This window comes from Leptodactylus fuscus, chromosome 9 (genome assembly GCF_031893055.1).
Source record: "Leptodactylus fuscus isolate aLepFus1 chromosome 9, aLepFus1.hap2, whole genome shotgun sequence".
Classification (NCBI taxonomy): Eukaryota; Metazoa; Chordata; class Amphibia; order Anura; family Leptodactylidae; genus Leptodactylus; species Leptodactylus fuscus.
In genome coordinates, this window is record NC_134273.1 from 17073923 (window position 1) to 17101223 (window position 27301).

Sequence of the window (27301 nt, forward strand, 5' to 3'; positions counted from 1 at the left end):
GGCAATGGTCAACAATGTATATCGCTGCTATGGAGCCCCTAGGGGTTCGGTGTAAGGACAAAGTCAGTGTTCATCAGAGGTGGTGGTCATCTTTACAGGGCTCTCACCATCATGGTGCCATCATGCCACCACAAAAAGGAGAGAGGATACACCACAGTACAGATGTGTCCACACTTATCTTTCCAAGAATCTCATAATGGACTCCGGTTTCTCAAGACAGATTAGGCCATTTTTTGTGAAAAGGACACCTTTATAGTTTTCTACTAGGGACGTGGATGATGGGATGCCGCAGTCCTCGTAACAGAATTGTACAATTTTTCCTTTTTCCTTAGAATGACATAATATTATTGCCTTGACTTCCTGTTTAGCCCTGGTTGTATAGACTATAGGGCAGCGTATGTGTATATACAACAACCTCCATTAACTAATCCCACTAAAGCCACGTGACAGGTTCCATGGAACACAATGTTTCCATATGTAGTAATGCGGCCATGTGTGTATTCAGTGTAATGATTATTCTGCCATCTAACATGTATCTGTGAATTATTTTCATGCTGGTTCATTGATGATCATAGTCATGGTACTGTTACTAGAGATGAGCGAACACTATTCGATTGAATACATATTCGATTGAATCTCAGGCCGTTCGGAGTATTCGATTGGAATCGAATACTACGAGGCAAACGCAGTAAAAATTCATATCCCCTCTCCAATGTAGCAGTGCTGGCCGTGCGCTGAGCTAGACTGCATCTCCGGAGTAGCCGAGCTGAGCGCACGGCCAGCTCTGCTACATCTCAGCATAGGAATGCATTGACCAGCGTTGATTGGCCGAATGCCATACAGAGTATAGCATTCGGCCAATCAATGCTGGTTCTGCCGGTGGAGGCGGAGTCTAAGATCGGTCCACAGCAGTCTCCATTCTGGTCCGATATTAGACTCTGCCTCCTCACAGATGAGCCTCCGGCAGAACCAGCGTTGATTGGTTGAATGCTGTACTCTGTATGGCATTCAGCCAAACAACGCTGGTCAATGCATTCCTATGGGAAAAAGTCAGCTCCCGCATATCGCAAGCTGACAGGGATCCCGACATAATACAGTTACTTGGGCATGTTAGATGCCCCCGACATGCTTCGCCTGCTGTCCCAGTTGCATTGCAGAGGTGTTGGCATCATTTCCTGGGGTGTGATAGTGGACTTGGTGACTCTCCTGAGTCGAATGGTGGGATCCCCTGAAACGAAGCATTTTCCCCATAGACTATAATGGGGTTCAATATTCGTTCAAATAGTCGAATATTGAGCGGCTATTCGAAACGAATATCAAATATTTTACTGTTCGCTCATCTCTGTTACCCTTCCAGAACGTTCTTGCTAGGGGGCAGTAGATGTCATGTGTGGACATGTAAATGTATCTTTTGTATACAGATATAATATAGTTGATTTTATTTGGCATAACTTATTGTGATACTGTATCAAGATATAAGACACTGTATGATGGTTGATGTGCCTGTGAGTCAATGCTATTAATCCATAAATGCACTGTATGTTTTTGCACCATATTTTCCCCTAAAAGTTCTGCTTTTGGGGAAGAATCCCTCTGTAATAAGGCACGAGGTGTTGCATTTGCTGCAAAAACCTATTTGTACTTCCATTTAAAACTTGAGGCATAAAAGGGTTCTGTATGGCATAATTGATTATTTTCAATCAGAATAGTGTAATGCTAAATTGCACCTGTGGTGGCGCTGCAGAGCAAATAAACAGCCATGTTCCTTCCTATAGCTGATCACTGTGGGGTTGTATATCATAATGTCCAGCCAATATTTTGGATCTGAGTTACACTCTCATGGACAGGGACGTTGCAAGGACAGAGCTCCAGATTTAATATAATCTCCTCCAGTTTATTTCAATGTGCAGAGGGTGCACCTGATTTATAAATGAAGTGCACCCTCTGCCAATACAAGGGACAAGAAGACTGACGCTGAATATGCCAGTCTCCATAGATGTTCCCCATAGTGTATAGCATCTCTTTGAAGGACCCGTACTGTCCTTTATTACACAGACAGCCCATTGATTTGAATGGACACTGTGCAATGCCTCATTTTTCCTGCGGAGGCGCCGCTGAGTAATTGATTACCTATTGCTAGACTTTCCCATAGATAAGATCTGATCACTGGGAGTCCCAGCAGGAGAACACTTTGTGATCATCTTAGGGTAGATTCACACTACCTTTGTTAATGTCCGTTGCTGTCATCTGTCATAGGACGTTAACAAAGTCAGTGTGAACGAACCCTCACTGCCAAGAGACCCTTCTAAATAGGGATTGTCTTCTAACAACTTATTCTGGTAGTACTCTCTGTTTTAATGTCGACTTTGTTAAGAATGGCCAGGTTTTTAGTAATATGATTATTTTTATTTTATTTAAAAGTGAACTATACTGTAAGGCGACAAGGCCGAGTGTGCAAGTGTCCAATATTATAGTTAAATGCACTTGGATGACATTGAGTGCCATCTGTCCCCCATCAATGGGGGATTCATCTTGCTCCGCTCTGACCGGACCTGCTCTGTAATCAGTAATAGCGGTTACACTCGGAGCCCAGTGGACACCATTAACGATAAAAGGACTGTCAAGGGCCCATCGTTGTAAAACTGAAAACGGCACATATAAAAGCAATACATGGAGGTCTCGCAGATTTCAGATGGACAGCTTTATTTAAAGAGGACCTTTCACGTCCTCCTAGATGTGCGGTATTATATACCGCTAGAAGGCTGAATTCAGCACCCTGTCACCCTTTACGGTATGTGCCCCGGTGGTGGAAATATCTCCTCAATGTCGGATGGGTGGGCCATACCACTCAGCATCATCACTAGGCTGTGAACGCCCCTCTGACAGTACTCTTCCATAGACTTGATGACGCTAGGCTGTAAGGCCTGACCTGACAGTGGGGAGATATCGGTGCCGAAACTAACAGCACCAGTATCTCCATTACTAGGGCTCATAACAAGATAGCCGGTACATAATACTGCCCATCTATGAGGTCATGAAACGAAAAATTGTCTAACACCACGACTGTATTTGTTGCCCATAGCAACCAATCAGAGCTCAGCTTTCATTTTTCCAAGGCAGGTTAAGAAATGAAAACTGAGCTCTGATTGGTTGCTATCAGATGGCTGTGATAAACAAGGCCCTATGGGACAGTCTTGGCTATAGCCAACAAAGACAGTTTTATAAATCTGCCCTTATGTGTCGTTTATTTTCCATATATCTTGGTATGGGTTAGACCAGGGGTAAGGAACCTTTGTCTCCAGCTGCTGTGAAACTACAAGTCCCAGCATGCTCCATTCACTTCCATGGGAGTTCCAAGAACAGCAGAGCAAGTATGCATGCTAGGAGTTGTAGTTTTGCAACCGCTGGAGAGCCGTACATTCCCTAACTCTGGGTTAGACTTTTTCCTGCTACAGTGCTCCAAAGAATGAAATGTTTGCAGCCACCACTAGATGGCGATTAGGAGTCATTTGCATACAGTTTACAGATTTATCAAGAAGTCGCCATATTCTATGACAGTCGGGTTTTTGCACAAAAACATGCAACTTTTTTCCATTTTATTCCACCTACTTTCCTGATAGGGGGTGTAGCTTATGGCATGGCTACCAACCCCATCAACTATACGATGCCTGAAGTCTATGTTGTAAATTTCAATGCAGGTCCATGGTGTTGCCAGAGGATTTGCTAGATTTATGACGAAATGTGCACATGCCCCAGCAACGCAGGCCTTGGGTCTTCAAGTTCCCCCATTGAACCCAATAATAACCCAGTATGTAGTAAGCTCCCCCTAGTGGTGACTGCAAATAATAACATTTTACCATTTATCTTTGTTGTTATGCATGGGGATTGCAGAGACTGTTACATATGTGGAGCATGATGGGAGGAACAGTAAGAATACAAAATTATATAGCAAAACCTATTTTATAGGATGTAACAGGTGAAATATCAGGTATGTGTTTCGCCACCTGTATCCTAGTATCCGCATACCTAACATACGCTACTACATTTCAGAGGGAAAGCAAAAGATGTAGACGCTGCATTGTATATCACTGCCATATAACAAGTCGCCTGCTGCATTGTAAGTCACTATGGTTTGCTGGTCAGATCAGGACATGTTGCTGTTGTTAATAAAGAATCTTATTCATTTGTGTGTCTGTCTGGATTCATTATATTACCCCTTCCAACCTGGTCAGGTTTAATACAGTGGAGGAGATGAGCAGCTACCAACAACTCGGGCGCCGCTTATCTCTTGGGAAACCGTTAGGATCCGGAAGGTAATAGTACCAGTGAATAGAAGAAACTTTGCAATATATCTTATTAGAGAAATCTTTACGGTTGCTCTCCTCCTCCTTATCTTCACTCAGGCTGTGTATCTCGGTCTACGGATAGGGGAAGGGGAGGAGTAGGCTGCTAATGGATGTATTGGATTTAGTAGAACCTTATCTTGAAGATATAGCAGTGTCATAAGAGCTCTCACTTACAGTGTAGCAGAGTTTAGCAGTTGTGTCTTTAACAGCAGCCTCCTCCCCTCCCCTCTCCATAGACTTCTATGTAATAACTCAGCCTGATAAGTGGAGAAGGAAAGATTTTTTTAAAATAAGATATATTACAAAGTTTCTTATATTCTCCCATACTATTCATCTATAATCGGAGGTACACTTTAATCCATGTGCCTGAACGGTAGTAGGATCACCTCAATAATCTATGTGTATAGGCAGCTATACAGTATACATTTCAGTCTTTGGGCTGTCTCATCTTGATGTCTTGCCTGATGATCCACTCTTTGCCATACATCTTAAGAGACCCCCCAAAAATAGATGTAATACTGGGGTAGTAGCAGAAGGCCATATACTACATTTCCTCTACTGTGCCCTCCGCAGGTGAAATGTAGAATTACAAGCTGTCCGAATGAATATATGGAGAGAACACAATTGCAGAGAGACACTTTTTGTTGGTGGCCCTCCATTCCCAGGTGGAGAATCTTCCCTATATGACATCCATATACTCTAATCGAGATAATGAAATAAAATAAATTGTAATTGATATTCGTCCTAACCAACTAATATTCATTACGTGCACCCAAAAATCCCCAAAGGATGGTCTTCGGAACGAGCAGCTGCCGGGATTAGCACAGTTTTTCCCTAAAGTCACATTTACGCCTCTCTAAGTCTCAGTTGTATCATTACAGACAGTGATTTACAGTAATCTGAGTCTTTCCTTCATCTCCATCCTACATGCGAGAAATGAAACCAGTTTAAGCAGATCATGTGCGATAAGGTGTCAAATCCTGAAACACGGCAAAGCTCTCAGAGAGGCGGGGAGTGACTCACCGCCATAGACGTTGCATAAAGAACATGTAGGGACAAAGCGCAAGACGAGAAGAATAGGATCTCACCTGTCCTATGTCAACTGGAAACCGACATAAATTTGTGTCGCCCACGCATGGTACAGCATGTTCCCTGTTTACCGTCTCCTTTGCTCTCATACTGAAATTTTTCGATCTTTACCAATGGAGAAGAAAATTCCTATAATTCACCGGCTAAGTTCTTGGTCCGAACTGGACATATAGGTCAGCGTCAGATGGCTGCAATACAGCCGCGTAATATGTTCATTTTAAAGCTGCACGGTCTGGGCCTAGTCTGGTTCACAATGGGATTATATATATGGGATATATATTATATAATAAAATCATGTTTATTGACTTAATCTTCTGTGTCAAGCGATACATAAAGGAAATTGGAACAGGACAATAATACTGGATACTGCATTAAAAAACAGCAAAAGCACAGGGAGGGCAATGGGCACTATGCCAAGTATGGGATTGGCACTTATAGCAGCTACCTGCAGCCCCACTAGGTAGAGCTTGCTGCATTTACAGCTCCCACTGAGTTCAATACTATATACAGTTAGCTCTCCTAGAGGTCCTCTCTATGGTTAGATTATAAAATTAAGTAATACCATTAACGATTTGCTTTTTTCCAGCAACAGCACCACTATTGCCTATGGGTTGTGCCTGGTATTGCAGCTCACCACTACTCAAGTCAGTTGCAATACCGGACACAACCCATGGACAAGAGTGGCGCTATTCCAACCTCAGAATGTGCCTTGTGTATTCATGTTTCAGCGACATGCACACAACTGTGTGTGGGTTCATGAATGATTTGCGCAAATGGTACACGGATTCCTTCCATGTGCTGCCCATACTTCCCATTCATTGGCGCCATTGCAAAATGGACAGAAATAGGACATGACCTGAGTTTTACCCAGGACAGTGAAAATACACAGTCGTGTATATGGGGCCATAGAAATGAATGGGTCAGTGTGCTAGTGGTGAAAAATATGGCTGTGCACACGATCGTCTGCATGAGACCTTCCTCAGATGGAACTTAGGTGTTAAAACCTACTTGTAAGATTTTCGATAACACAAGAGTATAAATGTAAATTTGCATGTTTTTACATTACAGGGGTATTCTGGTTTTCTAGTTCCAATGTGAGTTTCCACTGCCTTCTGGTCCTCAGATATGTCATGTGACCAACAGTAAGACTCTAACTGAAGGAGCCTTCGCTATTTATTGTTATGAGACTCACATTGATCATGCTAGATCATGGTGTAAATGGAATTCGAAATCTACGTCTGAGTGGAGGGTGCACCTCGCCATAAACGGGATGGACCCTGTGCCGGTGTTGGGGTTATGAAGGCAGCCATTGATATGCCAGTCTCCATAAATCTCCCCCACTGTGTCAGTCCAAGAGACTTATTATAGGTCACATGACACAGCTTAGGACCAGAAGGCGGAAGAGAGAACTGAAAAATACAGCCAATGGTAAGAAGATTGTGCTGTTCCTCTGTTGTTCCTCCTAGAAATGTATGAGTAACCAGTTGCGGGTGCGCCCCTGCATGGTTTGATACCGTCCAATCAGCCTGCGTCAGACGATATAGGGACACATATGGTAACGAAAATTTCCAAGAGAAGTAACAGAGTAACAACACAATGCAGACTTATTACAAAAGATGTTCTAGAATAATTTCTTGAAAACTATCAGGCCCTTTATAAGTACTGGAGCTTCTAGCTGATACTATTTTCAAGGATTTTGTGTCCTCTGGGATTGTTGATCCTCCCTAAATCCAAATGGCAAATTCATCATACTAGGTGGAGATCAGCGTTCATCTTACTAGTGGATCTTACTGGCTTCATCTCAGTATCATCCTTAACTTAACACTTTGCCTCTTGAGGATAAAGATTCTTCCTCTTTATTCACGTCTTAAGAACTCATTACATTTTGCGCTTTATTGGAGACTTCATTCAAGCGGTGGAAGGAGTCCGCGTTCCCATTTTCTAAAATCGTTTCTCACACTTCTCGCCATAAGGTTCCTCATCTCGATTCTCCAAGAACTTGACTTGCAACATCTATTATAGGAGAATCACTGATGATACCTAAACTTGTTGGGATTAAGAAGAAGAAACTTGACATCTTGAGAATTCAATGAAAGCTTATCTTGAGTTTCTATGTCATACTTGAACCTCAAGAAGATCCCTCTTGTCAGGTCTACTGACCAACATCTACATTGTCTCTACTCCTTGCTTGGCTTTCGAGATTCGGGAATACTAAACGTCTGATCCAAATGGAGTTGACTTTGGTGTTGAGCTCACACCTACTCCTTCTCTTCAAGGTGAGAACATCGCTGGACACATTATAGAATGTAGTATGGCATAGATATATGTTGGGTGTAGACCTGGTTTTTGGTTTCAATGTTGGGATAATTCTCATTGGTGATGGGAAATATCGCATACTGATTTTCAGAAAATCGTATCAGAGAGTGAGTTAATAGAGGGGTGTGGGATGGGGGCTGTTAGCCTGGATAAGATCCTCGTCTCATCAAAAAGTGAGAGTCATCACAAGGAGCATCTCTTCACCTTTCCTACATTACATGGACAGGCCATTGATCCAGAACTACAACTACGTAATGCTAAACGCCACTGTGGTGGCAATGCAGGGATACTGAATTCTTAGTCTGCATGCCAGTCATGGGGTGGCTTATTTTATAGTGGAACGTACTTGGATGACATCTGAGTGTCTTCCGTCCCCATTGATTTCAATGGGGTATTCCATTTCGTTCCAATGTTAGAATAGGACCTGCCCTATAATTGTCGGAATGGAACGGAGTAGAAGCCTCCTCGGATGGAACACATGGTCTTATACATCGGGCCTTAGGGTCTTAGCACATACGGAACAGTCTAACCTTTTTTGCTATTGTATAGGGAGGCATCCTATATCTTTTGTACTAAACTTCTCAGGCAAGGCTCAAACTAAACGTTCAAAGGAAGATCCATCCCGTATTCACTCTGTATCACCGGTATTTACTGAGATAGCAAATACCAAAACAGGGAGTCACTTCAAACGGTTGTATCTCCAGTTTTATACCGCCTAGAACAGTCATTCTGGTGTTATTGGAAAGCTGAGAGTCTCGGCATGTATAGGGCTCCCAATATAGCAGTTCTAGTGTAAAAGGAGAAATCGCTAAAAAAAAAATTAAGAATGTATTTTTTACATCATGCAGCATTCACATTATCACTTTCAAATTTTATATAAAATGTATAAAGTTCAGAGAATAGACATATCTTCAAAATAGACCTAAAGAGGCCATCGCATTTCTGGCAATTAGGTGTTGTAAAGATTACTAAATGCGTTGATATTTCTTGCCTTCTCCTTACAGGTCGTTTCTGCCTGGCATGACCTGGATAATACAGATTTTGACTGTTGGCCAAATGATCAGCCTAATGAACAGAATATGATTGACTGTATGGGTATGTAAGTTACTATAGGAAACTCAGGTCTAACATACTGCACTATTGGTGGCCACTAGAGGAAAAGTGTGGTATTACATGGTGACCATTAAAAGAAATGGATGACCTTGGTTGTGTTGAAGGCTAGGAGCAAACATTTAAGAGACTTATAGCACTAAGAGTAAAAACTACTGTAATATCTGGAAACAGATGAAGGGGCAGATGGGTATAAGAAGCAATGATGAGAGTCTTTAGCTCTGATAATATCTGATGGGAATCTTTATCATTACTGTTCTCTTGTAGGGTTGGAGATGACCTGGATTGAGAAGCCTCCTGAAAAGGTCATCACCGGGCACGAATTTAATGTTACCTACACGGTGTCTGTACCTGACAGTTTTTATGAGAAGGCCGTGTCACAAAACATTATGAAGTTCAGGTGAGTTCTATCATTCTATCATTTAATTGCAATTTTATTACACGTGTTATTATAAAGGGTTAATCTTTAAAACACCCCCAACCATTATAATTGGAACCAAAAGGGATTTTGAGATGATACATAATCTGTATACAGTATACAGGCCCTATAGCAGTGGCATGGTGAATCCTCTATGGCAGATATTCCCCTGTATATCTGTGCTTCATGTACCTTGCAGATTGCGGTTATGCAATATTACATCATTGTACTGTACAAATATAGTAAGTCTACAAATCTTTTTCATAGGAATGCCAGCGAAGCTAAAAAATTTTGCGAGGAAGTTGAATGTCCTGCAGACTGGAAATATGCGACTGCTGAAAACTGCTGCATCTACCACGCCAATATCCATTCCTGTCCGCTAGCCTATATGGTAAGTCGTTCAGATGATGTCTATATAACCTCATGAGTCTCCTCTCTGTGACGCTGGACCCATGAGACTGCAGACATAGTCAGCCAGTACAGGACACCCCTTAGGGTACAGGGCACGGGGCCACTGCCATGCAAAGTGTTTAGAGAGAAAGAATAAGTTTGTTTAAGACCCACTGACCCTACACCAACAATTGTGTATGTAAGTCATCCTTGGTTCACATCTCCATTGGTAATCCCCATGCGGACTCCCCCGAACGGATGGCAAGCGGTGTGCAGTGAAAGCACATGGACCCCATAGACTATAATGGGGTGCGTGTGCTTGCCGCGAGATCTCCGCACGAATCATGCGGACATGAAAGTAGATTGTGAAGTACTTTCCTGTCTGCATGTTCCCTGCGGAGATCACACGGCAAGCACACGCACCCCATTATAGTCTATGGGGTCCGTGGGCTTTCACTGCACACCACTTTCCATCTGCGGACTCCCCCGGACGGATTACCGACACAGATGTGAATGAGGCCTTAGGGTTATTAATCCTAACCATTTTACAAGATTTGTCCAGTGTGAATCAGATCCTGATTCGCTTCGATGCCTGAAAAATAAGACCTACCCTGAAAATAAGCCCTTTTTTCATTTGTTAGGGTTTGGAGATAGAGTGGCGGTATTACTCCATCTTTCCAGGATGCTGAAAGGATTAGTCTTGACATGGATAGATATGAGAGGCTGATGACAGGGGAGCGCCGGCGCTGGGGATTCCTCCATCACTCTCCAGCGCTTTGTGGTGACTCATGATCTTTTCGGGTCACATTTTCCTCTGCATTGAGGGTATTTCATGAGTCTGATGTCACTAGAGCGGCAATAAACAATCCCAGGGCTCCGGGAATAAACTTCACGTCTTTCATGTGTGCAGCTGCTATAGACACCCTTAATGTGCCTCTTGTGCATTCAATACAGAAACAGCGTGGGATCTGCGGGCCGTGGATCCCTGACGATGGCAAAATAGTGACACATACTGTGTCCCAGGCCGGGAAGATGACCCAGCTCAACTGGACAAGTAAGGTAAATTCTTCTACGTAGGGCTAGATATATGACCAAATGATTCCTAGACTTGTTCATTTAATCTCTGCAACTGTTTTAGGGTAACAATGATCCCCCAATGTTGTTATTTGCTGTCTGATCCCATTCTGTTTCCTGGAGATGAGCGGCACCAGATATGCCTGGCTGCCACTTATCTTCATTCTATTGAAATTGTACAGGGCTGACTTTGTATTTCTGTCTCATCTTAGTCTATGCATTGCTGAATGATTTGTGTAATTGTAGGTTGTTTTGCTTCACCTCGGCCTCACCTCATTGATCGCTCACATCAAAATCGGATCTTTTCAGGTGGCTTTAGAAGCCGAGTCCACCGTGATCAGTGGCAAAGGTAATGTGATTGTTACTGTAATGCCTTCAGATTTTTCAGTTGGAAACCAAGCGAAACCCATTATAGTCTATGAGGTTTCTGCGGGTAATCCGTATGTCCCCCATGCACCGACCGTGCCTTTAATTCACGGCCGGTCAGAAGTGTACGGTCATCTGCAACCGGCCTTAGGGGAATCCAGGAGCATCGATTTGATCATGGTACCTCTGCCATGGAAGGAAGGTGTAAAGAACCACAGGACAAGGGAATGAAACCAATCCAAAAATTCTCACCTGCCCCATTATACATTCATGATTAAAATGCGCTTTAGAAAAGTTGTAACCCCCCCCCCTCCCCCCCAGCCTGTAGTCGAGAACCTGAAAGTAAGGGTGCAGTCCCCCCCCCAGGGAATATGAAGCCGGGGGTTCTCCTTTATTAACTCAGAATTCCCAAATATCATGTGTGAAAATGGGATTTCTACGTTACAATGCCTTTAACCAGATTTCCAAAATTTTAGGGAAAAAATTGATTCTGAGAACTGTGCCATCTAGTGGCCAAACAAAGACCGGCATGCTCACTATATCAGGCATCACCTCGTGTTCACACTAGCTTTAAAATATTGAATGAATATTCCTCCAGATTGTCTTTCCTTCTGTTTGCATCTGAAGACTATGATGTTGTCTCCATCACCGAATGTCTCTTGTCCACAGTATGTGGAGATGATGTCTGCAGTCCTCAAGAGAACTGCGCCCTGTGCCCTGCTGATTGTGGCCCGTGCCCAATGCCAACCGCAGTCAAAATCGCCATTGCACTTCCCCTGACTCTGTTCTGCAGCGGCTTCATCTTCGCGATAGTGGTATCAATATCTTGCCTTTACATTTTCTGATTTGTGTGATTGGGATTCCTTATATAGAAATACGATTTCCAGAGACATATTTTTGGTAGAGATACAAAAGGTTTTTTTTTTTTTTTTTTTTTTAAAAACTCACTAAGGGAGGGGAATGAGGTTTACTAAGGTACTTAAGGAAACAAATGAACATGTGTATAGTATAATATTACTGAATAACCAGACAGATTTATTGTGAAGTTATGTGCTCCCCTCCAGAGCACTGACGTCCTCTCTACTCCTCTATGAGAATCAGAGCCAGACTCTAATAGGCCTGCATTGTCAGTATTACCTACTGGAAACACTGTGTGCATCAGAGGAGCAGAGGAGTGCTCCAGAGGGGAGCATATAACTTATGTGTGTGTATTTACATATAAATGTATATTTTTGGGATCTTAGTGTTAGTGCTTGTTCCTAAGCTATAATACTATGATGATATTGTCTTGTTTTCCAGTGGTTCCAGTATCAAAAACAGAAAATGCTTTGGGATGAGAGTTGGATTCTTACCGTGAAAGACTTACCCGGTACACAGTATATTCGGGTATATTATATTGGGATAATAGACATGCCCCTGACTAGTCATCCTATTATTTTCCTTTAGCGTCTGAGGTTTGGAATGAGCTCGGCAGCACCATCAGTCTCAGACACAACAATACCATGATCCCGGGTCAGCGGGTGGAGTTACTGGCAAACACGGTCTTCATATGCGGCTCATCTACAGAAAACGCCATACAGACAGGGATCTAGTGAGTAAATGACGGGTTACATGAATAAGACCCTTTTGTCCAGTCGGTCAGCAGCATATTATAGAGCAGGAGGACCGCCCACTGGACTCTTAAGCCCAGAATGAGCAGCCATTAGGTCCAACCACAAGTTCTACTGAATCTTTTCCCATCAAGCTATATATCAATCTGCTCCGCTCCTCCTGCTCTATAACATACTGCCGGCATTTTTAATACAACAAGTTCCAATAAATGGACCGATGTTTTATAGAACCTAAAACCAATCTGGTGCCCCCTGTAATGACAGTGATGTCTTTGGTTACTTTTTAGCGATGGACGGACTGTTTCTGTCAAAAGAATATATAAGAAAAATTTTACCATTACCAAAACCATAAGGAAGGAGGTGCAGCTTGTGCGGTAGGTGTTATCATCAGGGCCCCTCTTGGATGATCTATGGAACCATTTGCACCTTATTTAAAGACGTTTAATAGGATAGGTCATGGACATGTGTTTGGTGTTGGTCCAACATGCAGGACCCCCAACGATCAAAATTTGGTTAGTTTTGTATGATATATACAATCTTATATACTGTACATGTATAAAATGAATTTCTGATGTCTCATGGCTGTTGTCTGTTCCTTATTCACGGCCAAAAGACAGGACCAATCGGCACCAAATTTGGCAAGTAGATAAATTTGGCAAGTGAATTCATGCACCATGAATTCACTGTTGTTCTCTGTTATCAGCCATTTCAGAGGATTGTATATATATCTATATGGCAACTGCCTCATTGTTTTCTGCTACTTTAACTAAACCATACCCCATCTATCATGTAGCTCCCCGCCCTTTAATGCTACTGAGATGACTCTGCTGCCTCTGCCCCAGTAGGTACAGCAAAGCAGAAAACACGAATGATCAATACAGATTGAAGGTTGAAAACTGGGCTTTCAAGTCATGTGATCGCTTTATATCTGTAGGAAGCTGGATCACCAGAATCTATGTAAGTTCATAGGAGGATCAGTGGAAGGAACCATCTTCATCATCACAGAATATTGTCCAAAGGGAAGTCTGACTGATGTACTCCTGAACGATGATGTTCCTCTCAACTGGGGTTTTAGGTGAGTTATGTGGGTTACCCGGGAAAGCCCTTCACAGAGACGAAAGTGACTATTGATTGGGTGACAGAGGGAATTGACAAGTCCTTAAGGCATGCTGAATTTTGTAGTTTTGCAATATAGAGGCCCCTGTTATATCAAAATAATATGGCACTCCTAGGAATAGTGGTGACCGGGGAGGAACTTGCTCCAGTTGCGTCAGGAATTAATGAACTGCGACTCTCGATAATCTTGCACTTAACAATAAATTTATTGGATCGAGGCAACTTTTGTGACGTTTCGGGTTGTTGTGACGTTTCAGTCCAGTCTCGAACTTTATTCAAACAGTCGGATTGCTGTGTGGGAGGAAAGAGGAAAAGATTCAATTGTTGGCCTCTGCTTAGGATAATAGGAGTCCATAGTATGTCCCCTCTCTGCTATATAAACATACCCTAACAAAGCACATGGCATTAAAGGGAACCTGTCATCAGAACCTAGCACGCCACCCTAGCCCTGCAGATAGATAGGTGAGGATCACCGGTGTTGTGCATCGCTGTCTCTGTTACTGTATCATTGCTGCATTTGTCAAAGAGTTATTTGGAGCAATGACGGCACTGCCATTGCTCTAAAAAAGTAAGCGGCAATACCCTCATTGCTCCAAAGAGCTCATTTACATATCGACCAAAAAAAAAAAAAGATATCTCGGAAATGGAGGCAGCGATTTACAAAGGGAAAACACTGTTTCATAGGTAACCCTAACCTATCTATCTTAAGGGCTGGATTCATATGCTGGGTACTCCCTTAAATATCCTTATATAGTATCAGGCAGTAATTGAGGGGTTTTATTTTGCTATCTTCAGACTTTCCTTCGCCACCGATATAACACGAGGTATGGCTTATCTGCACCATCACAAAATGTACCACGGGAGACTGACATCCCGAAACTGCGTCATAGATGATCGATGGGTTTGCAAGATCTCAGGTAAAATATGTGGATACTATTGATGTTCAGCTGACAGGTGTGGAGCTGTGTTTGGAATAAAGCAGCCATGTTTTATTAATCCTGGCCAGCGAAGGGGCATATACACTGATTTGTATACATCACATTATAATTGTCAAATTAAATCCATGTAATAAGATCACTGACAATAAGTATGACCTATAGGTGAAATTGTATATCTCATATATTTTTATGCAGATTATGGATTGATGGTTTATAGACGAGATGAGTTTAAAGAATTAATGAAGAATAATCCTGCTCATATCTACTATGCCCCAGAGGTTATACACAGTGACAGCAGTTCTGTCCTGCCGACCCCTGCTGCCGATGTATACAGGTAGTGGTACCATTATATAAAATAGAGTTGTTGTTTTTTTTAATTATTTCTGCTTCCACATATCTCCCTTTGGTGTAGGTGTTCATCTATGCTGCTGGGGGTGGCTTCAGAACAGAATCAGCCTCCTTCCCCCTCTGGCAGCTGCATAGGCATAGATTTTACAAATGCACAATTTCACCTATTCCACTCTTTTTTTTTAAGTTGGACACTAAATTGCCAAAATTCCAGTCTAAATCCAACTCCTGGATCATCAGATTTCACATAGAGAGAGGTAGCAGTGCTAAATTCGTCATTAAACTGTTGCAGTTTCTGTAAAAATTTCTTTGATGCTAAATTTCTCCATTGAGATGCATTATAGACATATATTTTTGATGCTTGTAGAATATTATACAGCATTTCTGCACTTGTTTAATTATTTTGTTCTTTCAGTTATGCCATTGTGCTGGTTGAAATTGCCAGCCGCTGTGATACATTCCCGGTGAGTTTTATGGTTTCAACATCTAAACTGTGTTGTACTACCTTTGGCTTGAATCTTACAATGGTAGCTTGCCGTCTTCCCTGACCACCTACTTGTACCTGACTACTGAATGGCCTACCCTGATTGCCTACTTGTACCTGACTACTGAACGGCCTACCCTGATCGCCTACTTGTACCTGACTACTGAACTGCCTACCCTGACCATTGAATGGCCTACCCTGACCACCTACTTGTACCTGACTACTGAACGGCCTACCCTGATCACCTACTTGTACCTGACTACTGAACGGCCTACCCTGATCGCCTACTTGTACCTGACTACTGAACGGCCTACCCTGACCACCCACTTGTACGTGACTACTGAACAGACTACCCTGACCACCCACTTGTACGTGACTACTGAACAGCCTACCCTGACCACCCACTTGTACGTGACTACTGAACGGCCTACCCTGATCGCCTACTTGTACCTGACTACTGAACGGCCTACCCTGACCATTGAATGGCCTACCCTGACCATCTACTTGTACCTGACTACTGAGCTGCCTACCCTGACCACATACTTATACCTGACTACTGAATGGCCTACCATGACCACCTACTTGTACCTTACTACTGAACTGTCTACCCTGACCACCTACTTGTTCCTGGCTACTAAACTGACTACCCTGATCGCCTACTTGTACCTGACTACTGAACAGCCTACCCTGACCATATACTTGTACGTGACTACTGAACGGCCTACCCTGACCATTGAATGGCCTACCCTGACCACCTACTTGTACCTTACTACTGAACTGCCTACCCTGACCACCTACTTGTTCCTGACTACTAAATTGACTACCCTGACCGCCTACTTGTACCGTACTACTGAACTGCCTACCCTGACCATATACTTGTACCTGACTACTGAACAGCCTACCCTGATCGCCTACTTGTACCTGACTACTAAACTGACTACCCTGACCACCTACTTGTACCTGACTACTGAACGACCTACCCTGACCACCTACTTGTACCTGACTACTGAACGGCCTACCCTGTCCATCTACTTGTACCTGACTACTGAACGGCCTACCCTGTCCACCTACTTGTACCTGACTACTGAACGGCCTTCTTCATTTCCAGGGAGATGCTTACCTTAAAGATGTGACATGGAGACCAGAGATACCAGATCTGAGTGCAGGCAAATCTGACCCCGACTGCCCCAACCAGGCAGATTACTCCGAGGTTAGTGCAACTTGTAGACTATCCAGACTTCATGAGGGTTGACCTCTGAATAGATCCAATATGGTGGGTTGACTTGGAGGTGCGGCTGATTATGTTACGGTAGGTTCTCACCTGCGTTGGGGTTTCTATTATTCAGGGATCGAAATACGGAAACCCAATCTGCATAAAAAGCGGTTACCCACAGAAACCTGCAGACACCATAGACTATAATGGGGTCTGCTGGGTTTCCGCTTAAAAAATATGGAGAAAAAAGTCATGGACCACACAGCTGCTGTGGTGCCCAGGCTTGGCTTATCACATCTTTGCTACTTGGTGGTCAAACTTATGTTGGGCCCCTCTCCAGACTCATTGGCAATGAAAGCAAAACCCCGTACCCATAATGTCACCCCGTTTTGATGTGTGGCCCCTGTCTTCTTTACATGCCGCTGATCTAGACTCTATAGTATAACCATTACCCGTCCTCGTGAGCGCACAGATGTCCTTGCATGACATGTTTACCTTTCACTAGCATTTGGCACAATCCATTGTAAACTACAGTCAGCACTTGGGACTGAGTCACTAAATCCTTGTTTACCAGAGATGAAGAGAAAAACAAGTGATGTCATCGGAGCTGTTTACATCACATATCTGTTTATTGTATCCCCCAAGTCATAGACTAATGAATTTGCACCCCAAAACCGGGGTCCGTGCTGCTACTATGGCAATAGCTCAATGGCAGACAAAAAGTCACCTAAAACATGTTAGAATATATAGCAGTATAAATGCTATTGATGTAACACGTAAACGGTATTAATGGGCCTGGCAATCCCGACGTGTCTTACTGTTAATATTTAATGTAGTGATCAAGTAGTTTACAGAAACCATCAGCAACGCTTTATAGAGTTTACGAGACTCTCAAACATTAGAAGAGAGGAATTATAGATGTATTAACTACCTGTAAAATGATTATGTTATATGAGGGTCTGGCGGACAGAAAGTGGAATCACCAGTGCTATGTACTAAAGCAGGGGCAGGCTGCTGTGAAACTACAACTCCCAGCATGCTCCATTCACTTCCATGGGAGTTCCAAGAACAGCAGAGCAAGTATGCATGCTGGGAGTTGTAGTTTTGCAACAGCTGGAGAGCCGTACGTTCCCTACCCCTGTACTAAAGGGTCTTCGCCTCCAAAAAATCTCAGCAAATCATTGTCGTCTTAGACAAGAGCTACCCAGATTGCAATTGTTGCATTGCCAGTTGCACTTAATGTAAATGGACATGGTTGCACATAAACCTAGCAGATATAGATTCCAGCACATTGCAGGTGGTAAGCATTAAAGGGGAACTTTTACCATGCCTACACTGATTCCAGCACAGTTGAAATTTTTTCTCTAGCCCCTACCGCTCCAGTTTAATCAATGCTGTTAGTTTCAGCACATAATATAGCACTTAGGCTCCATACTGTCAAGTAGGCGGAACTAGGTTGGGGCACACAGACAGGGAATCACAGCGCAGCTTTCTTCTTGTCTTCGGCACCCAAAAAATGAAAGCTATGATTGGTTGCTACAGGCGGCTAAGAAAATTTTGTTTTTTGACCATTTTCATAAATCTGCCCTAAAATGACCCAATATCAGATATTAATTTTGGTTCTCTGTTTGGCTGTAGCTGGTACAGAAATGCTGGGCCCATAACCCCATGCTGCGACCCCCATTTGACCAGATTAAGAAGAGTCTAGAGAAGATGAATCCTCACCGAGTTAGCCCGGTAGACATGATGATGAACCTGGTAAGTCTGGCCCCTGTTATTGAAAGTCGGTATATTCAGTTTAGGTTGTTTTTTCGTTATTTGTCTATTCTGTAATAAGGGTAAGTTCATACTGAGTTTTTTGCATGCTGAACACATCTGCTTCAGGAATTAGGCCATGTTTTTTGTCCCCCAAAGCACACTGCTTATGGGATGGGCCTTGAAAATGTGCTTAAAAAACAGAATAATATTGGTTTTTGATGCTGTTTTTACAAAGACGGCATCACTTTTATCCACCTCCCATTCATTTCTATGGGTTTTGCAAGGCAGAATTCATCTGAAGATAGGTCATGATGCTAGAGGATAAAATCTGCTACTTAATTATATGCCTGAGATTGATCTGTAATACCAGGCATAACCTATGATCGAGAGTGGCGCTGTTTTAGATGGAAAAATCAGAGTCCTTATTTGTATTATTTCATTGTAGATGGAGAAGTACAGTAAACATTTGGAGGCCATTGTAGCCGAGAGGACTCAAGATCTCTTACAAGAAAAGCAAAAGACTGACCGCCTGCTTTACAGTAAGGAGGAAACCGAGTGATTGCTGTGATGAGGGGTGCTGAGGTAGTAATTGCTAAAAGGTCCTGGAGCCTCAGGTGGCCCAAATGACTCTCTACAATATAAGAAGCCATCAATGGTATAGAGAGCATATTATACATATTTGGCATTGGGCCCAGGAGCTTCATGTTACGCCTCTGATGGAGATATTCTGCTACTAATAAGATATTAGGCCCAGCCCTAAGGCAAGATGAATCCATTAAAACCATAGTATAGTGGTACAGAGAGCCGGAAATCCCTCCAGTGCTCCTTATATCTGGGGTGGATAAAGGGTCTCTTACCAGAAACGTTATACAAGAAATATTGACTTATAATGGTGTCTGTCAGGGTCCACTAAAGAATCTTCCAATTGGACATGTTTAAGCAGATGTGAACATGGCCCTATAGAGCAACAGCTGCGCCAGACAGTTGAGGAGTACATAGAATGTCTATGTGCACACGTATGTGTCTCCATGGTAACAGACTACAAACCAGTGGTGTAACTACCGCTGTAGCAGCAGAGGCAGCTGCCACAGGGCCCGGGACATTAGGGGCCCGGCGACAGCCGCTACCGCTGCTATCATTATACTCAGGGGTCTTTTCGGACCCCCGAGTATAATGATTGGCGGACCGGGAGAGGCAAGAAACAAAAAACACTATTACTTACCTCTCCACGATCCGTGCAGACTTCGGCCTAGTCATCTGACGTCTCATGACCCCGGCCTGCATCCCGGGTCATGTGACGTCTGACGTTATTGAAGATGGACTACTTTGGAGGCCGACAGCGTAGGAGACAGGAGATAGGTGAATAACAGAGGGTTTTTTTTATGTTTCTCTCCCCCTGGGTCTCTGATTATTATACTCCGGGGTCTGAAAAGGGAGGGGCATAATACTGTGTGCAGGGGCCACTATGGGACATAATACTATGTGCAGGGGCCACTATGGGACATAATACTATGTGCTGGGGCCACTATGGGACATAATACTATGTGCTGGGGCCACTATGGGACATAATACTGTGTGCAGGGGCCACTATGGGACATAATACTGTGTGCAGGGGCCACTATGGGACATAATACTATGTGCTGGGGCCACTATGGGACATAATACTATGTGCTGGGGCCACTATGGGACATAATACTGTGTGCAGGGGCCACTATGGGACATAATACTGTGTGCAGGGGCCACTATGGGACATAATACTGTGTGCAGGGGCCACTATGGGACATAATACTGTGTGCAGGGGCCACTATGGGGCATAATACTGTGTGCAGGGGCCACTATGGGGCATAATACTGTGTGCAGGGGCCACTATGGGACATAATACTGTGTGCAGGGGCCACTATGGGGCATAATACTGTGTGCAGGGGCCACTATGGGACATAATACTATGTGCTGGGGCCACTATGGGGCATAATACTGTGTGCAGGGGCCACTATGGGACATAATACTGTGTGCAGGGGCCACTATGGGACATAATACTATGTGCTGGGGCCACTATGGGACATAATACTATGTGCTGGGGCCACTATGGGACATAATACTGTGTGCAGGGGCCACTATGGGACATAATACTATGTGCTGGGGCCACTATGGGACATAATACTGTGTGCAGGGGCCACTATGGGGCATAATACTGTGTGCAGGGGCCACTATGGGACATAATACTGTGTGCAGGGGCCACTATGGGGCATAATACTGTGTGCAGGGGCCACTATGGGACATAATACTATGTGCTGGGGCCACTATGGGGCATAATACTGTGTGCAGGGGCCACTACGGGACATAATACTGTGTGCAGGGGCCACTATGGGGTACAATACTGTGTGCAGGGGCCACTATGGGGCATAATACTGTGTGCAGGGGCCACTATGGGGTACAATACTGTGTGCAGGGGCCACTATGGGGCATAATACTGTGTGCAGGGGCCACTATGGGGCATAATACTGTGTGCAGGGGCCACTAAGGGACATAATACTGTGTGCAGGGGCCACTATGGGGCATAATACTGTGTGCAGGGGCCACTATGGGGCATAATACTGTGTGCAGGGGCCACTATGGGACATAATACTGTGTGCAGGGGCCACTATGGGGAATAATACTGTGTGCAGGGGCCGCTATGGGGCATAATACTGTGTGCAGGGGCCACTATGGGGTACAATACTGTGTGCAGGGGCCACTATGGGGCATAATACTGTGTGCAGGGGCCACTATGGGGCATAATACTGTGTGCAGGGGCCACTATGGGGCATAATACTGTGTGCAGGGGCCACTAAGGGACATAATACTGTGTGCAGGGGCCACTATGGGGTACAATACTGTGTGCAGGGGCCACTAAGGGACATAATACTGTGTGAAGGGGCCACTATTGGGGATAATACTGTGTGCAGGGGCCACTATTGGGGATAATACTGTGTGCAGGGGCCACTACGGGGGATAATACTGTGTGAAGGGGCCACTATGGGGCATAACAGAGCGGCAGGAATGCGTAGGAGGGGGTCGGCCGAGGTCTTCGGCGTCGGTCGGTGGGGGGGGGCCATGTTTGCCATGGGCCCCACCATTCCTAGTTACGCCACTGCTACAAACCAACCCTGTGTAGTCTGATCCTGTAGTCCTATCGCTGTAGATCTGTACACTACTTAGCTTACAGATGCATTGGAGCAATAAATAGTTGTGAACGTGACCGATAGCCTTTCAGAAGTTTCCAGGGAGATTTAGGCTATGCCTTTGTCCCATAATATTCACTAATGAATTACAAACCAGACAACAAAAGGACACGATTTACGATCATTTGCTGCAAAGTGGTCCCTGGACAATGTCTGCATACTACTAGGCACGATGGGAGCGGGACTGTTGGTGTATGATGTATATAAAGGATCGTGACGGAGGACGATGAAGAGGTCACCATGAAATATTCATACGATGGACGATAAATGGCATCCTTCATCGTAATATACGCAACATCCGAGTAGAGAATTCTATTAAAATGGGGATAAGAAATCCTAAATCCCGAGCGGAGACAGATTGACTTAGCGGCTCATTTGTAGGGGACTCATTGCACAAAGCAGACAGATGGCCGGGCCTGTGTTGCCTAGGACACTGTGAAAGGCCTCACTTGAAAGTCTGAATAGGGACTTGGAGATGAATGGGGCTTCTCCTTGTATAGGTTCATCTACAAGCGGATATTGGGATGACTAACATATAGAAGAACTCTCCCACCCATAGTAGCCGGTTATTCATCTATAGTCAGTGACTAGTTCTGGCCGACTATGTAATACATGATCTGGTCTGTGAAGACGAAAGCTGTTCTTGCCAACCAGGGAAAATCTGCAAAATACATTGACACCTCCTGGATTTAAAGGTTTCACTAACAACACTTATCCCTGTATAGTTTTAGGCAGAATCTATGATTCTGTTCACCCAGTGCCTCGTCAATTATGAATAAAATTCCAGATCTGCAGTGTGCACTGACACGGCTTTTAACTAATGGCCATTTCTTGATCATGTTTTGTCCTGCTTCCTTCTCTTTGGACACTACCAGGTATGCTGCCCAAACCTGTAGCGGATGATCTACGCCAAGGCCTGACCTGTGAAGCTCAGAGTTACTCTAACGCTACTGTCTATTTCAGGCAGGTTGTATGACTGCGTCTGTGGTTTTGTGAACTTGATTGTGGTGTGTCCCGAGAGAAATCTATAACCCATGAGCGAGTAGATCAATGTCTAAATTACTCGATACAGATTCGGCAGACATTGAGACGTGATGGCCTAATGCGGCCACAGATGTACTTGCATAGGGGTCCCAGGAGAACCCCCTTTCTAATATGGAAGCCACTAAATATTGGATAAGATTGTCAGCGCCTACATCTGGGTCTATATCTGGTTACTGTCTGCTGTCAGAATTACTAGGACACACAGGAGGAGAAGAGGAAAGTGGTAACGATGTGACCCGTGGAAAGCTGGGTGACAATCTCTATGGCTTCTGTAGTGGCTGTACCCTATAGAAATCCATCATCATATAGGGACCTAGAGATCAGCACACATACTAACCATGATTTTTCTCACTGTTTTAGTGATATCGTGGGTTTTACATCACTTTCTGGGGCAAGTACACCATACCAAGTGGTCAATTTCCTGAATAAGTTGTACACCAAGTTTGATGACATCATTGACAATTATGACGTGTACAAGGTGGAAACCATTGGAGATGCATGTAAGTAATGAGTATGTGTTCTGACTGTGCCCTTGTCATTAAAATATACATATATATATATATATATATATATATATATATATATATATTTGTATACCCCTGAGTATGGGCAAATAAACACAAATTACTCTACATCATAAGCACTGGAGTGTTGCAACCTTTCTTGCATTTGGATAGCTGTGACGCCTGACCTTCGAATTGGACTATGCTTTCGGCATTGCTTCTTTTTTTCCCTTCAAGATCTGTAGTCTATGGCATTATTGCTCTTGGCTTAGCGAGTGCACCCTGTAAAAACTGTATGCTCAGGCTTCATTGAGTGTTCCCTATAAAACTGCAAGCTCTGAGCTCAATGTGTGTTTCCTTATAGAACTGCTACCAGACATTCCTGCTAAAAAGTTATATATACATATATAGTAATGTCCATGCTATTCCGTAGTTACTCACCCCTCAGTCCTCTGCCCTATAGATATGGTGGTGTCTGGTGTACCAAAGGAAAATGGCCTAAACCATGTGGCGGAAATTGCAAGCATGGCTCTAGATCTCATTGCTGTTTGCCACTCCTTCAAGATTCCACATATACCCGATACCAAGTTGAAGATCCGAGCGGGAGTCCACTCAGGTAAGTCATTGCATCAATTCTACTATAAATTTTGTATGATATATATATATATATATATATATATATATATATATATATATCATATAAAAAAAAAGTCACATACCATGTAAATGTATTAATGTGATTATTATTTATAAAATCTGAATTACAGGGCCGGTAGTGGCTGGAGTAGTTGGCACCAAAATGCCTCGGTACTGTTTATTTGGCGATACAGTGAACACGGCATCGAGGATGGAGTCTACCAGCGAAGGTACAATTCGCACCTAGTACATGAGTAGTCTGATAGTTGACCGAAACATTCACATGGAGTATAACATGGATCTACCTGTTACCACTACCTGTATATGTTATTAAATCTGTGCTGTACCAAGGCAAGCCCTGGAAAGTCAGATATGACTACAGCTAAATCTGAGAATTTTCTGCCTTATGATATTTAAAAGGACAAGAATCTGAGGCCTGAAGTGTTGTTTTATGAGGTCCTCACATAGTAGGGCTTCTATAGATAAATAAATAGATAGATAGATAGATAGATAGATAGATAGATAGATAGATTGATAGATAGGAGATAGATAGATAGATAGATAGATATGAGATAGATAGATAGATAGATAGATAGATAGATAGATAGATAGATAGATAGATAGATAGATAGATAGGAGATAGAGAGAGAGAGATAGATAGGAGATAGATAGATAGATAGATAGATAGATAGATAGATAGATAGATAGATAGATAGATAGATAGGAGATAGATAGATAGATAGATAGATAGATAGATAGATAGATAGAAGATAGAGAGATAGATAGATAGATAGATAGATAGATAGATAGATAGGAGATAGAGAGAGAGATAGCTAGATAGATAGATAGATAGATAGATAGATAGATAGGAGATAGATAGATAGATAGATAGATAGATAGATAGGAGATAGATAGATAGATAGATAGATAGGAGAGAGAGAGAGAGAGAGAGAGATAGATAGATAGATAGATAGATAGATAGATAGATAGATAGAAGAGAGAGAGAGAGAGAGAGAGAGAGGTAGATAGGAGATAGATAGATAGATAGATAGATAGATAGATAGATAGATAGATAGATAGGAGATAGATGATAGATAGATAGATAGATAGATAGATAGATAGGAGATAGATAGATAGATAGATAGATAGATAGATAGATAGATAGATAGATAGATAGAAGATAGAGATAGATAGATAGATAGATAGATAGATAGATAGATAGATAGATAGATAGATAGATAGATAGATAGGAGATAGAGAGAGATAGCTAGATAGCTAGATAGATAGATAGGAGATAGATAGATAGATAGATAGATAGATAGATAGATAGATAGATAGATAGATAGATAGGAGATAGATATTAGATAGATAGATAGATAGATAGATAGATAGATAGATAGATACTAATAGATACATCCGCTGAATTTCAAAGTGAATAATATAATATTTTCTTATCATTAGCCTTAAAAATTCAGTGCAGCCCCAGCGCCGCTGAGCTACTGAAGAGAATTGGTGGCTACACTCTGGTATGCCGGGGCACACTGGATGTAAAGGTATAATAAACTGACTTTATGGCAATCAGATGACCACTAGGAACATAAATAACAAGCCCAACATCCACACATATGGACTGTATCCATCACCCAGATAAAGACCGGATCATTAGACCAGATTCTAGTAAATGAACCCTGGGTTTTGCAGCAAGTTGCTGTGATCTGAGTGTATGGCCCAGTGGGCAGCTGACGAATAGTCCACAGGGTTTGTTCATAGACACTGTTGAAGCTATCAGAATTCACCAGCACCTATGGACGTGCATGTATCTCATGACCAGGAATACACTGACCCCCATCCCACGGCCGCAGGGAACAGAGAGGTGGGCATACATGTGCAGCGCTTTCCATTTACTCGTTCATTCATGGGTTAACCCAATCTGCCAGTGGGATATTGGGGTATTTATGGAATACTTTGTGGATATACCATAAATAGCTAATATCAGAATACTCCTTAACCACCATAGAATGACCAGGGCTGACCTGTTAGTGTATACGCTCTGTTGTGACCTGACAGCCAGTACATACCAGTACTTCTAATTGTATACTCTTGTCAAAATGAATGCTGTAATCTTATATACTTTAAACATTTTTCAGGGAAAAGGAACGATGACAACATGGTGGCTGGAAGGGAAAGAGAAACCTGGAAGCTGGAACATCTAATACGTTATAACCCATCCAAGAAATGTTATATAGACTGTGAGGGCTTCTGGTTTTATGCAAAACAAACTTAAGGCCCCACGTGGTGTCCCGCAACAAAAAAAGCATCACGGTTCTTCCTGCAGCGCTTTAGACAGAAATTTCGCAGATGTTTCCTCTGCAGACTTTAGGCTTCAATTATACCTATAAGGTCGAACCCTAGGCCATATGCATGGTTCATTTTGTGTACCAGTAAAAAAACATATACCTATGTCTTGAATTTGGAAAAAAATCATATTTGATTTATCACTAAAGAAGGGTTCGGTGAATGTGCATATGAGACTGGTGGGTCCGGTACCTCAAACAAGGTTAAGAACCACTGCTATAAGGAAACTGACAGCATTTCTGGAGGAATAATCATGCTGCGATTTCAAAAACCGCGCAAAAGCCTTTGGCTTAGTTCACACGTAAATTACGTGTGGCTTATTTTGGCACCGGAAAAAAAACGCTTCCTAATTAGGAAGCATTTTTTGGACCTTGCCCCGCTTTTTGTGGAGCGTTTTTTTGTTAAAAAAAAAAAATCGCTTCCAAAAGGTTCCAGGCGGTTTTTCCATCCTTTAAAGAGAACGGGCAGCAAAAAAAGCGTTGCGTTTTAAAAAAACGCAACGCATTTTTTTTGCAAAAACCTGCGCGGTATAAAAAAGTGCGTTTTGCGCTTCCCATTCACTTCTATTGCTTTCTTCAGGCGGAAAACGCCTGAAGAAAGGTGATGTCGCTTCTTTTTCTCTGCTAGCAGTCTACATAGACTAACATTGTGTGGAGGAGGATTATGACGTGGATTCCGCTGTCAAAATCCTCCTCCATGTCCCCGTGTGAACTAGCCCCACTGTGAGGGACATCCTGCAGTAATAAAGCGCTGTGGGAAAAACCGAGGCAGCAATGCATCGCGGCTGTTCCCGCAGCACTTTGAATAGAAAGTTTGTAGAGTTTACCTCCACAGACCTTCTGATACAATTATATCTATGAGGGCACCGCCGGCATTTCTATAGGTATAATTGACACACTGGCCACACCGGTTTTAAAAATCGCGGGATGTCCGATTGGCGGTTTTTACCGCAAAGAGAGCATGGAA

General features: G+C 43.1%; 1 protein-coding gene across 1 annotated transcript; it reads left to right on the forward strand.

Moving 5' to 3' along the window:
* Window positions 1-7881: 7881 nt before the first annotated feature.
* On the forward strand, window positions 7882-26193 carry LOC142218472 (atrial natriuretic peptide receptor 1-like). The gene is made up of 24 exons (XM_075287222.1): window positions 7882-8002; window positions 8301-8395; window positions 8756-8846; window positions 9129-9255; window positions 9523-9670; window positions 10624-10728; window positions 10990-11092; window positions 11779-11924; window positions 12409-12478; window positions 12556-12700; window positions 13007-13093; window positions 13654-13794; window positions 14631-14752; window positions 14969-15107; window positions 15537-15585; window positions 16714-16815; window positions 18457-18576; window positions 19022-19115; window positions 22673-22760; window positions 23202-23341; window positions 23808-23960; window positions 24112-24210; window positions 25442-25533; window positions 26128-26193. Exons 1-24 carry the CDS (start codon window positions 7882-7884, stop codon window positions 26191-26193), a joined length of 2643 nt encoding a protein of 880 aa, XP_075143323.1.
* The last annotated feature ends 1108 nt before the right edge of the window (window positions 26194-27301 follow it).

Excerpts from the sequence above, each read along its gene's own strand:
- LOC142218472 (XM_075287222.1), top strand. The coding sequence starts at position 7,882 with ATGGGGGCTGTTAGCCTGGATAAGATCCTCGTCTCATCAAAAAGTGAG. Across the intron at positions 13,094-13,653 it reads AAGGAGGTGCAGCTTGTGCG|GAAGCTGGATCACCAGAATC; the intron begins GTAGGTGTTATC and ends TTATATCTGTAG. Across the intron at positions 23,342-23,807 it reads GGAAACCATTGGAGATGCAT|ATATGGTGGTGTCTGGTGTA; the intron begins GTAAGTAATGAG and ends TCTGCCCTATAG.